The 13,441-nt window shown below is 46.1% G+C and overlaps 1 protein-coding gene across 1 annotated transcript; it reads right to left on the reverse strand.

Moving 5' to 3' along the window:
• Nucleotides 1-847: 847 nt before the first annotated feature.
• LOC125946302 (uncharacterized) lies at nt 848-1,615 on the reverse strand. Its single transcript, XM_049669015.1, has one exon. It carries the CDS (start codon nt 1,613-1,615, stop codon nt 848-850), a length of 768 nt encoding a protein of 255 aa, XP_049524972.1.
• Nucleotides 1,616-13,441: the final 11,826 nt, after the last annotated feature.

Below are 13,441 nucleotides of genomic sequence, written 5' to 3' on the forward strand. Positions count from 1 at the left end.
ACCGATATTACACACGCTCGTCCAATCCAACTTCAACGCCTCTAGCCAATTACGGCCCAACAACAAAGTGTCAAATATTTGTGGTGTTCGGACTACAATTAAAGGCAAGGAGGTCGCGGTTTGGCCATTTTGCTCTACCTGCACCGTCAACTTGCCAGTAATTGCCAGCGGGACACCTCCGTACGTTTTTAGCCGTAAACTACAACTTTCTAGAGGTAAGTCAGACTAGAGCACTGCACGGGCCGATTTTTGCGGCCCGGGTCCGGCCCGGGCCCGTTTTTACATTGGGCGGCCCGCCCGAGCCCGATCGAATCTTTTATGGCGAGACCCGGGCCCGGCCCGGGCCCGGAAATAATCTACGTTACCCGCCAGGCCCGGCCCGCTACCCCTTTACCTTAAGCCCGAGCCCGGCCCGAGCCCGACTAGAAACCGGCCCGAACCCGGCCCGAGACCGAAAAATACATGTTTTTCAGAGTTGAGAAGCCCGAGAATAACTCGCAGAAAGCCCGAGCCCGGCCCGGGCCCGGGTCAAAAAGCACACGCCGTGCCGGAGCCCGGCCCGAGCCCGTGAAAAAACTCCTCTACCCGGCCCGGGCCCGGGCTTTCGGGTAAGCCCGAGCCCGTGCAGTGCTCTAAGTCAGACCAATATTGCCGGTACATCTTTTCTGGCAGGATAGACACAGATGCTCCTGTGTCAACTTGCATTTTGACATTCCTACCTGCCACCTTAACTTTCACAATGTAGCTACCGTCATTACTCTGACATGAAAAAATATGGCTAAGCAAAATATCGTCCTCAACACTTATACCGTCCGAGTCACCGGAGATTTCTAAACCAGTGCTCTCTTCAGGCGTGTACCGAACGGGGCGTCGTTCTGCAGACCCTTGCGAGGTGTCCCACCTTTTTGCAGGCACGGCATCGATATTTGCGAAAGGGGCAGGTTGCGGCGGCATGCGCCGATCCGCAACGGAAACACTCCGTTGATCCGGCTTGCCGCTCCGTGTTCTTGCTCGCTGCCCTTCTCCATGCGGTGGCCACTGGTTTTCTTTGTTGGGGTTGCTGGACCAGGTTCACCTCGCCGAGGTCTTTAGGGTGAATCTTCCTTGTTTCTGTGCGAGCGAGTTCACCACTTTTGGCAAGGTCATAAGCAGCTTGGAACGTCAGGGTACTCTTCTTGAGAAGCTCGGCTTGTGTTGCTTCGTTTCTCAGTCCGGCCACGAACCGATCCCGCAAAGCGTCATCCAGGAATTGGCCAAACTCACAGGATGCAGCCAACCTTTTTAGTTCCAATGCAAACATAGCAACTGGTTCGTTTTCTTGCTCCGACCGACGGTTGAACCGGAATATTTCTGCTATCACCAAGGGCTTCGGTGAATAGTGCCCTTTTAGAGCCCTGACCAGTTCGTCGTAAGTTTTGGCTTCGGGTTTCACTGGGGCCAACAAATTCTTCAACGTGCAGTAGGCCTGTTTTCCAATGGCAGTCACAAAAGCGGATACCTTCAAGTCGTCGCTGACCTGGGTGGCCCGGATGTAGTGTTCAAAGCGTTCCACGTAAAATTCGAAGTCTTCGTCTCCCACCTCCGTGAACGACTCGAAGCGGCCAAAGGAAGCCATGCTGTGGTAGTCCGCCTAGACGCCTGCTGTTCCCAAACAGCTAGATCCGCAACGAGCACTTCAGCCGTGGCTATCGTCCGCTATTCGTATCCCACCCTCGTCGCCACTGTTGTGTCTTCAAGTACGCAGTAGCCTACTTGCCAGAACACATGTTTATTGCCACTTGCAATACAACCGAAAAGAACACAAGGCACTTACGTGGCCGTCTTATATAGCTATACAGAGCTACTAATCAGTGACATCACAGACACACACACACGCAGGCACGTGCGTTCTATCTCAGATACAACAATTCTAGACTACAGTGACGTCAGAGCGCCACTACGCGTTCTATCTAAGGGGTGATGACACAACAGGCACAGGTTCGCCCAATAAAGAATTAGTTTCTTCATACACAGTTTTACGACTGTTTACTTCAGCGTCACTACTACGTGACAACATATATATATATATATATATATATATATATATATATATTCATAGTCGGCATGTTTATTGCTTATTTGTTTCTGCACTTTTTTTCCCTTAAAGTGGACTTGGTAACTTTATGGAATACATATTCTGTATTGAAGCAACCTACGTCGTGTTGAGATGTCACATCCTCTCCACTTTAAGTATATTTTCACTGTCACTATCTTTTGTAATTACAATAAATACTGTAAAACAATATTTAGGCTTAATTAGCTAAATACGAGCGAATAGAAAAGCCCATGCCTTAGTCGACCAGTAGATGCTTAAAGCATTTAACAACGCTTTTAAGACATCCTCAAAACGTCCTGCAGAACGTTCTGTAGCCGTATTCAAAACGTTCCCAAGATGTCTTGCAAGACGTCTTCTAGCCGTCTTTGAGACGTCTACAAGACGTCTTGTAAAACGTCTGATATCCTGTATTTGGCGGTGCATTAGACGATCTTAGACACGGCTACAAGACGTTTTACGACGTCCGACAAAATCTTGGTAAGAGGTCTTGAAGAAGTATTTAATATCTTGACAAAACATCTTCAAGACGTCTTGTAAATGTTTAAAATAGTTTTCAAGACGTGTTGCTTATCTTGTCAAGACGTCTTGAAGACGGCTTCTAGACCAATGTGTGCTCAGTGGGTATGGCTCTAGGTTATCCTGCAGACATGGCGGCTTCCCTGCACCACAGTACACACTGACAACAAATGGCCGTGATGCCTCCACATTTTTATGCGGCACAAAATGGACCAAAAGGCAAGCTGGCTACTTTTGTAAAGAGGGACTCCGTCAATGTTGCCTTGTAGCTTCAGTTCTCTTGGAACTACTTGCCCTGGCTGCAACACTTGACGAATTCTTTCTGCAAGGCCAAAGTGCACAAATGAGCCACTTTGCTCCACCTGAGCTTTTCGCTGTTTTAAAAACTGTCCTAGCATCATTTGGAAGGTCAGAGATGCCTCTTCGCCGGCAGTAATCGAGGACATCGTTAATGCATGCATGCGCCATGTTATGTTTGGAAGCAATTACAGCAAGCTCTTCACTTGCAGACAGTTGTTCGGAAAGTATATGAGAGAGCATTGGACTACAAGTGAAGGCTATTCCCTCACCTGGCCCAGTGAAGCTGTCTGAAGCGAGAAAGTCATCAGACTCCTCACTTGAATCGCTACCTTGGGGAACTCTGTCACTTGAGCTGCTCAGAGTCGCTGTGCTCACATGAGGACGTACACGCACTATCTGATTGGCATTCTACAAAAGGAGCTTCTTGTATGCAGACGTCGTCGACAAAGGCTTCGCTTCTCGACCACTCGTTCAACCGTTTGAACGGAGGTTCACCTCCGTCATCCGTGGAAATTGAATTTCGCGATTGTCTGCTGGTTCCCGGCTTCGGAGGCGAAAGTCGCTCTACGCGAGAACTGTCTCCAGAGGTGAAGCTTGCAGCTTCGTCGTTGGACAAGGAAGGCCAACAAGCTGCGCGAGTCCTAGCTCATTCATTACCTTGTTGTATTCCTTTCTTACGACTCAGCATTTCCTCCACTTGGAGGGCATGATGAGCGAAAGGGATGAGTCAGATGTCGAAACCGCAGCGCTGTAGCCCGTTCCGAAAAACCCAAGACGACGATGAGGCGAAAGCGTGGGCAGCATCAGCACAGTGGGGCAGTCAGTCACAGCAAGAAGCAGCCGGCCTGCCAACGCATGAGCCGAACCGAATCAAACCATGGAGGGAGAAAAATTTCTTCCTCCATGAAGGAAGTTTTTATTGCAATAGCAACTATATGGACACTTCAAGCAGATTTCTGCCGTCGTCGTCGCCATCGGCGTGAGGTTCCGTATAAAGTCCAAGGGCGATAAAATATTGCAACCAGGTGCAAGAGGAACTGGCGACGCAATCTCCCACGCGAAAAGAGCAAAGCGGGAAGGAAGTGCGGGAGGGAAGGGGGGGGGGGGACGCGGCTTCTACTCTGCTAACAAATGCGTTCATGTACTTCTTTGCGCTTGGTTCATTATTATGTGTGCGCCGGTACGGGCTGCCGGTCTTGTCGCGCGCACCGTACCTTGCAAGCGACCTCCAAACGGCTCTGACCTTTGTATGCGCTGTGCATTCGGCCGCTCAGTTTTCCGTTGAAGTGATAAACCGCACAAACCTTCACTCGCTCGCTGCGGCAGCTGCGCTTGCTGCCAGCGTTTTGACAGTGGTTGTCTGCAGTCATCGAGTGTGATCTATTCATGTGTGCTTATGCGCGCTGACACCACGCTTGTTAATTCAGTTAGTAAGAGAATGTGTCCAACTTTATGCAGCCGATAAAGCTACTATCCCTACTCCGCATAGATCTCTGCTAATTCGCTATCGCCATTGACGCTTCGCCTTTCGGGCGAAACTGCGACATTTTTCGATTCGCCTGCACCAATGTGAACCAGTTCGCGCACCGATCCACGAAAAGTTAAGAAATTATGCAGCTCGATTTCTGCGGCACGGGCACAGCGCGGCACGCGAAACGAATGCCGAGGTGCAGACCCGGTGCAGGTGTGTGTTTTGTTCGACCAATTTGCACGGCGTGCGTTAAATAGGTCTTGAGCTGCTGGTGTAATCGGCTTCAGAGACGTTATTATACCCGCGCTTGCCTAGACACGCAGATACCCGTAAGCTATGTTTTTAATGGCGCTTGTGCACGTGTGCTGTGTTGTCTGCTGCGCTGCTGCTTCGCACCTGTACCACAGTGTATTAGAATATAATGTATGTGCATTCTAGGGCACTGTACCTACACGACTGCACCAAGTCGGCACCGACAGTAGAAAGGGTGCAGCAAAATCGCGAACCAGCCCTGCAGCTTTCCTGTACGTTTTGAAATGAACGGCGGGTTTCTCATAGGGTGTTCAAAGGCGCCATTGCTGCACCGCTGAAACGAATGAGCTGTTAATACAGGTGAATCGAACGTGTCAAAGGTACGTTCGATTCACCTACACCGAAGCGAAGGAGCCGCTAGTACACTCTGCAGCCACGGAAAGCTGGATTGTGGATCGGGTTAATACAAACATTAATATACATTTTTTTTCGTTTTTGTCATTCAATGATTCTGGTGCAACCCGCGCGACTTGAACGCGCTTCCCTCTATGCTTGTTTTTATTGCGTATCATGCGCCTTAATTAATGAAATAATAATGTACTTTTGCGCTGGCGATTCGAGAGGTGGCGCAAAAAAAAGAGCGTCGGTTCCTCGAATTCCTCTCTGTCCTTGCGATCCGGAATTTGCGCCATCGCCATCGACGACAGCCTTGCCATGCCTTGCCTTGTGCGCAACGTGGTAACCGAGGAAACCGAAGTCAACGTGTGCGTGAGTATGAATTTTTTTCCATACGAGAGTTTTCTTGTCGTGATTGTACCTTGTGTGCATTCTCATCTACGGGTCAACGTCGTGTGCGAGTATTTGTGTAGTTAATGGCGCGTGCCAAATATGCAGCGAGCGCACGTGTGGCTAGGCCGATCGGTCGCGTACTACGTGCGCTCGAGATGAGTTCAGTCATGCGCGCATGTTATATACTCCGGAATGGCATTGACTGGACCGCTTTTTTGATTCACAGAAAGACGCTGGGCGTAGATAAATTTCATACACGACCTGCGCGATATAGCTACACTATAGATCTTGAATGAGGTCTGTCGGGGATCTATACGCGTGCTACCCGGCCACAGCCATTTCATATACTGCATCGTTTAGGGCAGCGGAGTCTACACGCAATCGTGCCGGCGAGGAAATACATTAGCCGTTTTCCCGAGAAATTCCGACGTCACTGCTGCGGTGGTGCCAAACAAAACCATGTAGGTTCTATGCGAACATTAAAGCACCTGAAAAATAATCTAAGAGACTTCTTTAGTGCTCGGCGTGGCCTAATGGATCCCTGTTCGTCCCGTACGAGTGGTGCGTGTTAGTGCCACGATATGAGATCAGCATGTAACACTTCGCTTCAGCCACGTGTTGTTCACAACTTAGCGTAAACTTTCACCGCCTTCCGCTAGCTTTGCTCTTCTTGGGAGACGAGCTTAATTGTACCGCGTGCAAAAGGATACGTGTTCTAATGAAACCGCTGATTTCGCATGCTTGCACAGAAAGCTCCAGCCTTATGCAGTGGATCGACCACATGAATCAAAGGGCGCATGTAAATAGCGGAGCGCTTGTGGCACACAATGGATCTTTAGCAAAACCTCTAAAACAGATTCAGTGCATACAAAAGAACATCTCAATTGCAGCGTGTCCCGTACTCTACGCGGAGACTAGGCGCAGAATGGCTGCTTATATGTGCGGCGATTCTGATGTCATGCCAGCTTCCTTAGGCAGAAATTATGAGGTAATGTGCAGCAGTCAACACGCTTCTCGGCAAGTCATGAGGTGGTTTACGTCAGTAGTAATAGTTCTGCACCTAACTTTTGCACCAATTGCTTATTCGTGACAGTCGCGTTTCCACACGGACGATTTTTGTTACATTTCATTACATATACAAAATTCATGGGTGTTAAGTTTCGTTAAGCAGCTGGTCAGGGAGGTTTGCCGCATGTTGCCTGCTCCTGGAGCATGTGGAAAACCTCCCTGACCAGCTGCTTTCTGCAGCTGCCAGCAGGCAGCGACACAAGTTTATGCTAGTGCTCTCGTTGCAGCAGGTCACATCCCCACAAGTGAAGGCAGATTTTCACTTTTTTTTTCTAAAAACACCAGGCAATTAACTGTGGTAAGTGACATACTCAACGAAGGCGACCCCAAAATGTGATCGTTCTGCAAAATTTGAGCAAGAACAGTGCAGTGATGAGTGCAAAACCTTTTTTCGAACAGGCGCAGCGAAATCATTCAGCACTCTGTATAAGTTTGACGTACATATCACGGCTAACCTTATGCTCGGCTGTCTTGAACGACTGTTGAACTTGTACCTTGAACTCGTATATACCACGTAAATCAAAAGAGTATTATTGTCATCTCTTCCAAACAGCTCAAGTTCAAGATTATGAGTTTATGAGGGCAGTAACTGCAATGTATTGCTGCAGCCCTTTCACTGTCTCATGCCTGTATTAAGGGCTCATATGCTAAATGCACCAATTACTGTACCACGCTTTCCTTTTGTTTTGACCTAATATTGTGTTGCATTAATACGTTCTTTTTTGTCGTATTATTGCAACAGCTAACATTGGATAAGTAGGAATGACATTGTGATGTAACTAATCCTTGTACCTGTGACCACTACCCTCTGTATATAAAAAAAAAACCTGATGGTATAGTGTCCCAGCTGTTATGTAACAAGCTTTAAAAATACACAGATAATTTTACACAAATAAAAACAAATGCATGTTATTCAGAGTCCAGTTGAGAAATGGCCAGTAATTTATTAGCCCTTGGCACCTAATTAGTTATAGCTAACACTTATAATTTAGTCATCTATCTGTTCGGGTGTTGATCAGGAAGTTGTATGATATATTAGAGTGACATGCTTCTAGCAAGGTCCACATCGCGTTTTTTTTTTCTCGTGGAGAGAAGCCTGCAAGTATGAAAACTGCCATGCGTCAATGCACCCGTGTGCAAAAGGTTGCTGTGCCATCCAACAGTCTAAGCGGGGAAAGTTAACTGTTCTTCTTTCTGGGGTTTCACGTGCCAAAGCCAGTTCCGATTATGAGGCACGCGGGAAAGTAAACTGCACGTCACAGGCTAACCACTCGGAGCAGTGCATTTCCTTTATCTTGGTATTTCATAATATCGGGGAGCTGTTGGTGCATTGTGTAAAGAATATTTATGATATTATCAATGACAGGGCTAGCTTGCTTACCAACTAAGACAGTTTCAGGGCCCTGTAACTCCATGCAGATCTTTTTCAAATTTCATGGGGTGGGGGGTTCATTGCTGAAAAAAAATTAATACACAATGTGTTCCTCGCTGGAAACAGTTTGTTTTGATGTCTCTTATGATGCTCATCTCCCAAATTAACATCTTGACAATTAGAACAAATAAAACGTTCGCTCATTGCTTTGCTACTTGCATGACGTGACCATGAATACTAGCGCTTTTTCAACCAAACTCCAACGAACATGCACTTTGTTTTGTTTGTGTAGACTGAACAGTAATTTACTGATGCGGAAGTACTTTTCTCTTTACTGTCCCTTTAAGACCACGGTAGTGAGGACCAATACAGTTCGTTTGCCCCCCCCCCCCTCTTTTTTTTTCCTTCAATTTAAAGTTTGTGTATGATGCACTCTGTATAGCTGTTGAAAATGTGGCAATTACTGTTGACAAGCACCATTATTGAAAATACAGTAAAGTAATCAAGGCTTCGCTGTTTATTATTATGCATAACTTTTCCCCGCCAAGCTTGCAATGCCTACATCTGTAAAATTAGCAATGGCTTGAATATTAACAGCACTCTTGTCATTTTATGGCTGATATCTTGCAGGTGTAAACCTGCCTTAGAAGGTTGCATAGTTTGTTGAACATCTAACATTAAAAACTGTGCACCAAGAGGCTTGAACCTTTTGGCCAGATTGAATGTTGCCATCCCAAGTTATACCAAATGCAATCTGCATTTTTGCGTTGACAGGGGCTTGTAATAATGAATGATTCGTTGTTAATTGAGATTTGCAGGTGCTTGACTGTCTCTGACATGTCATAACACTGACTGTTGGTGGCGGTGGGCGCAACTGAAAACTTGCAAACAATATAAAAACAATGACAAACTAACTGTTTAGTGTTATTCTACAGTTCCTGAGTTATGTTACCTTGTACCACTGATACTTTGACGTCATCAAAGCTGTGCCAGCTTGTTCGCAATGTCTGCGCAGTTTGCTGTGGGCATTCACAGAGGTCACAAATATCTTATTCATGACATTTGTCTGTTGAATGTAGCCTGCATAGCTTAACAGGTTGCTTGTTGTTTTAGTGTCTATTATAATCTGTTTTGAATATTTTTACTTTCTTCAAAGGCATTTATGACAAGGCAAAGAGGAGGGCCAAGAAGGCGGAATGTGAGTCGGCCGTGGACACCACGGAGCTGTCGGGTAATTGCTTGTGTTTTTTGTTTTTTTATGCTCATGCTTATGTGAAAGGGGAAGGCAAACTCGGAGCAGCGCTACATTTACAGAGCAGTCGCTATGCCAACTGGGCTGACCAGGAAGCTAGAGGTGACAGCATCAGGCTAAAGTGGCAAGTCGAAGTGCGTGCAACAAAGCTTACCAGGATACCGTACAGTCATTTCAACATTAATATAGCCTTGTGTTGACATGTGCTTGCCTCCTGCATAGCTCTCTATCTGTCCCCAAAAAATGGTGGAGTATGGATGAGTATATTGGACCAAAATGTTCTTTCTTTTACTGGAAAACTTTTTTTAAGTAGCTGCATTCTTTTTCTTTTTTAAAAAACCTCCATGCTACTTAAACAGCCCACATTTTCTTTTATGACTATACCTTTGCTTTGAAAATTTCTGAATTGTTGATTTAGTATATAGTGGCTCAAAAATAAGTGTATATGCATAAACGTTCTATTTAGGCATTGAAGCTGGCCATGGTGAAGAGGGGCATCCTGCTTCACCTCGACTGGAGCTACCTGCACCCCGTAAGCTTTCCATAAAATAAGCATTCAGTGTTTTTAACTGACCAGCTCTGCTCTTGTATTAGGATTCTCGAAACTAATGCGGTCACCATTAGGGTCGAACACGTGTGCGATGGCCAGCCAAGTTTGAATTCATTTTAGGATTGGTATAACAAAAGTTGATCCCATAGAAATCTATAGGCTTCAGCAGGAACCTTTGAATGGAATGGAGTATGCTGGAGTCAGCTTAGGAAGTAGGCTGTAGTAGTACTTTTATTTTGCATGTGGCTGGAAAGCTTGTCAATGCGTTGCTGTACAGGGGCGCTATAACGTAAAATGATTCCAAAGTGTTTTGATTCCAATTTCTGCAATCAGCCTCCACGATTGGTGAAAACTTTTTCGAGCCACTCCCAACTTCGCCTGTCTGTCACGCGGCGTCACGAAAACCGCTATAGCTCCCTATCTGATATAACGTGTACACGCTGATTATGCATGATGAAACCCCACAAAAGAAAAATAATCATCCCTGATTCGACGCACTTTCACCATTAGCCCTCTGCTATTGGTCGAATGTTTTCTGGCTACGCCCACTTCGGCTGTCTGTCATGCGACTTCACAAAACCGCGAAAACTCACCACGTCAAAGTGACGTGTACGCGAAAAAACTGCATTAATATGCCGAACAAAACTGAAAAATTTTCTGAATATCCACAGACTGCCCCGTTCCGAAAGGAATAGAAGATGGCTGCCCGCCGATCGCTCAGGCCCTCGCTACTCGCACCTGCCGGTGAGCACGTATTTATTAATTTGCGCATGATATACGTTTTTGCGTGGCAGTAAAACGTTATCGAGCCCTTTCGGCATGCATACGACATCGCTCTGCCAACTCTTCCTTGCTGAGGATCTTTTTTAGTGGTATTTTTATCCTTACGTTGCATGCCGCCGCGATTTTCGACCAGACACCGCAAGCTAAGTAAGGCGAAGCGGACAAATCGGAGAAGCCGGCACCACCCTCTTCATGCTGTTATCTATTTTCACTGTGCTGGCTCGGCCCCATCGAAACCCTCTCCACTAGAGCGTGCTCCTCGCCTCTTGTCAGCCAATTAGATAAGAAAAGCCGCTGAGTGTAGACAATGTTATTGGTTTTGAAAGCGAACAAAGGTGACCTCTTATAAACGAGGAGAGTGTTTGATTGGGTTGTTCAGACAACGCTGCGGTTCACCGCCCGATGCTTGCGTCGCTGGTTACGTAAATTTGACGTCAGGAGTTTGGAATCAAAACAGTTTGGAATCATTTTACGTTATAGCGCCCCAGATCAATATGCACAAGTCAGCATTTGTTTTGGCGTATCTGAGCAATGAATTTCTAAAAGCAGATGGCACTGAAAAATAAACCGAGACCTTCTTGCTATTTGTGCATTAAAGCAGCACTGAACCACCCCTTGATCTTGGCAAGCAAACACATTCTACATGTAGCGGCAGGAGCTAAGAAGCAGTCTGTGAAGATACCTTTCCAGAGGGCTGCTCCTCACCATTTTTTTAAATTCTAGCTAGCTTCCAATAGGCACTATATGGTCAATTATTTTTACAAATTACTGGTGTTCATACCCTGTCAGATTCAGTAGAGAGAATTAGTAAGTTCTAAACACCTAAACGAATTAGAATTCTTGACACCTAAACGTATGACAGAAATGTTATCTGTATCATTCTGCAGAAAAAAAGCTCTACGCTTTCAAATTGCTACATTATTTGAAATGTCTCTCTCGCATCATTTAGTTTATGAAGAGAACATGTTCAATGGCTATCATAAGTGCCACAGGTATGGTGCAAAGTTTCTGCAGGCGGATTTTTTTCCAATCTTGAGACGCTTAATCAAAAATTATGGCGCGAATATGTGCAAGGTATGTCTCACAAGTTCTTGCCATATGTTTTAAAGAAATAATTTCGCTAACTTTCGAACATATTGTGGTCACCTTCGAAGTACTGTACTTTCCGGTGTATAAGATGCGTTTATTTTTCTGAATTTTTCGTCGGGGCGTCTTATATAACGGTGCGACTTATGTGCCTTTTTCTTTGTTTTTTTTTTCCGGGAAAACTGCTGTCAAAAACGAATTCGATGTTATGGCCATGCTAAGCGCACTGGTTGACGTAATTGCTGTGTGTTCTGTGCGCGCTATCGAGGTGGCGGGTTCTTCTCGTGATCGAGTTCCTGAGCGCTGTGCGATGAGAGGGACGCAGCAGCAGCGCAAGCGGTGGCAGGTTGACCGCGAGTCGACCGACCCCGAATTCGTCGCATCTGCAGATGACTGTCAAGATACAGCGCGCGCCGCTGTGCAAACTACGCAGTTGCCACCAGCATACAAACCGCCACCCCCCTCCCTCCCTTCCGTGCTGCGTTCCCGCTTTTCTCCCTTGTGCGCGATTCGGCTCACCGTCGGACGCCTTCACTCGCACATACAGAGTATGGCACGCGGGGACGATGTTATCGCCCTCGGACTTTATACGGAACATCGCGGCAACCACGACGGCAGAAATGCGCCTGGAGCGGAAATATATGGTACCCTTACTACAGTGAACTAGAAGCACCCTTACGCTTGCGCGTGACCCACGTTCACGGAAACAAACGTCCCAATTTTTTTAATCACTTACCGAACGAAGAGGTGCGTCTTATACACCGGTGCGACTTATTTACGTTTTTTTTTTTCTAGAAAAGCTGCTGGTTTGAGGGGTTGAGTCTTATACAAAGGTGCGACTTATAGACCGGAAAATACGGTACTTCCCATCAGACACAATACAATGGTTCCACCTCTCCTTCTATTGCTGGAAGCACCCTTGAAAGTCTTTAAATACCTATGAATTTTTGTCACCGAGACCTGTACAAATCCTGATACTTTACATTTACCAGAGTGCTCAGAAACAACCAAATATGCCATAAATGTACCCCTTCTGCTGTGAAGTAAATATTTTTGTGTTTCAGCGGTGCTGCTGCGGGTGCAGCTGGAGGTGCGGCAGCACAACAGGGACGTCATGCATGAGCTGCACCAGCTGAGGCATGAAGCACGGGTCGTTTCTGAGACGCTGAATGAAACAGCCTCTCGACAAGACCCGTGCAGTGTCTCAGCCTGCGTTGTCGACGGTGCCTCCAGTTCTTCCTCGGCTACCTGCCGACAATACTGAAGAATTAGAGGCAGCCGTGCGGGATGAGGCTGTGGCTGCCACCTTGGTTTGTACTGCCCTTTTATTTTTAATTATAAGGCTATGTAACAAGTGGAAGTTCTCTGCTGTTTCCTGAAACATGATGTGGGTTCTATGTGAAGGAACTTTGCCTCGCACACACTAAAGAGTTCGTGGAAATATTTGTTCCCTGCTGTATAGTTTCTAATGAAATATTTGAACTGCACCTTAGTTTCTTTAACATGCATATAAATCTAAGCGTACACTAGTGTTCTTGCAATGATGCCTCATGGAAATGTGACCATGACTGCCAGAATCAAATCTTTGTCCTCGAGCTCAGCACCGCAACGCCAAAGGCACTGAGCTACCATAGTTGCTTGCTGAATCAGTGATTTCCAACAGCTCTCCGTAGAGATACATTCATGAAGCAGGAGTAAGTCGTTAAGTTAATAAAAATCTATTGCTGATATAAAATGCAAACTGTGGCAGCTTTCTATAGAAGGACACAATGCAGAGCACTTGTGAATAAATTGTTTTTGTTGGACAAGTTAGCACATCGTGATTGATAAATGGCAGTGCAATGATGTTATGTATAAACTGTATTTACCTCATTTTAATCTACGGTTCTGTTTTCTAAATAATAGAG

The sequence above is a fragment of the Dermacentor silvarum genome, chromosome 6, assembly GCF_013339745.2.
Source record: "Dermacentor silvarum isolate Dsil-2018 chromosome 6, BIME_Dsil_1.4, whole genome shotgun sequence".
NCBI classification, from domain to species: Eukaryota; Metazoa; Arthropoda; class Arachnida; order Ixodida; family Ixodidae; genus Dermacentor; species Dermacentor silvarum.

What these genes read in the sequence shown, in the direction of transcription:
- LOC125946302 (XM_049669015.1), bottom strand. Translation starts at nt 1,615, where the DNA reads ATGGCTTCCTTTGGCCGCTTCGAGTCGTTCACGGAGGTGGGAGACGAA.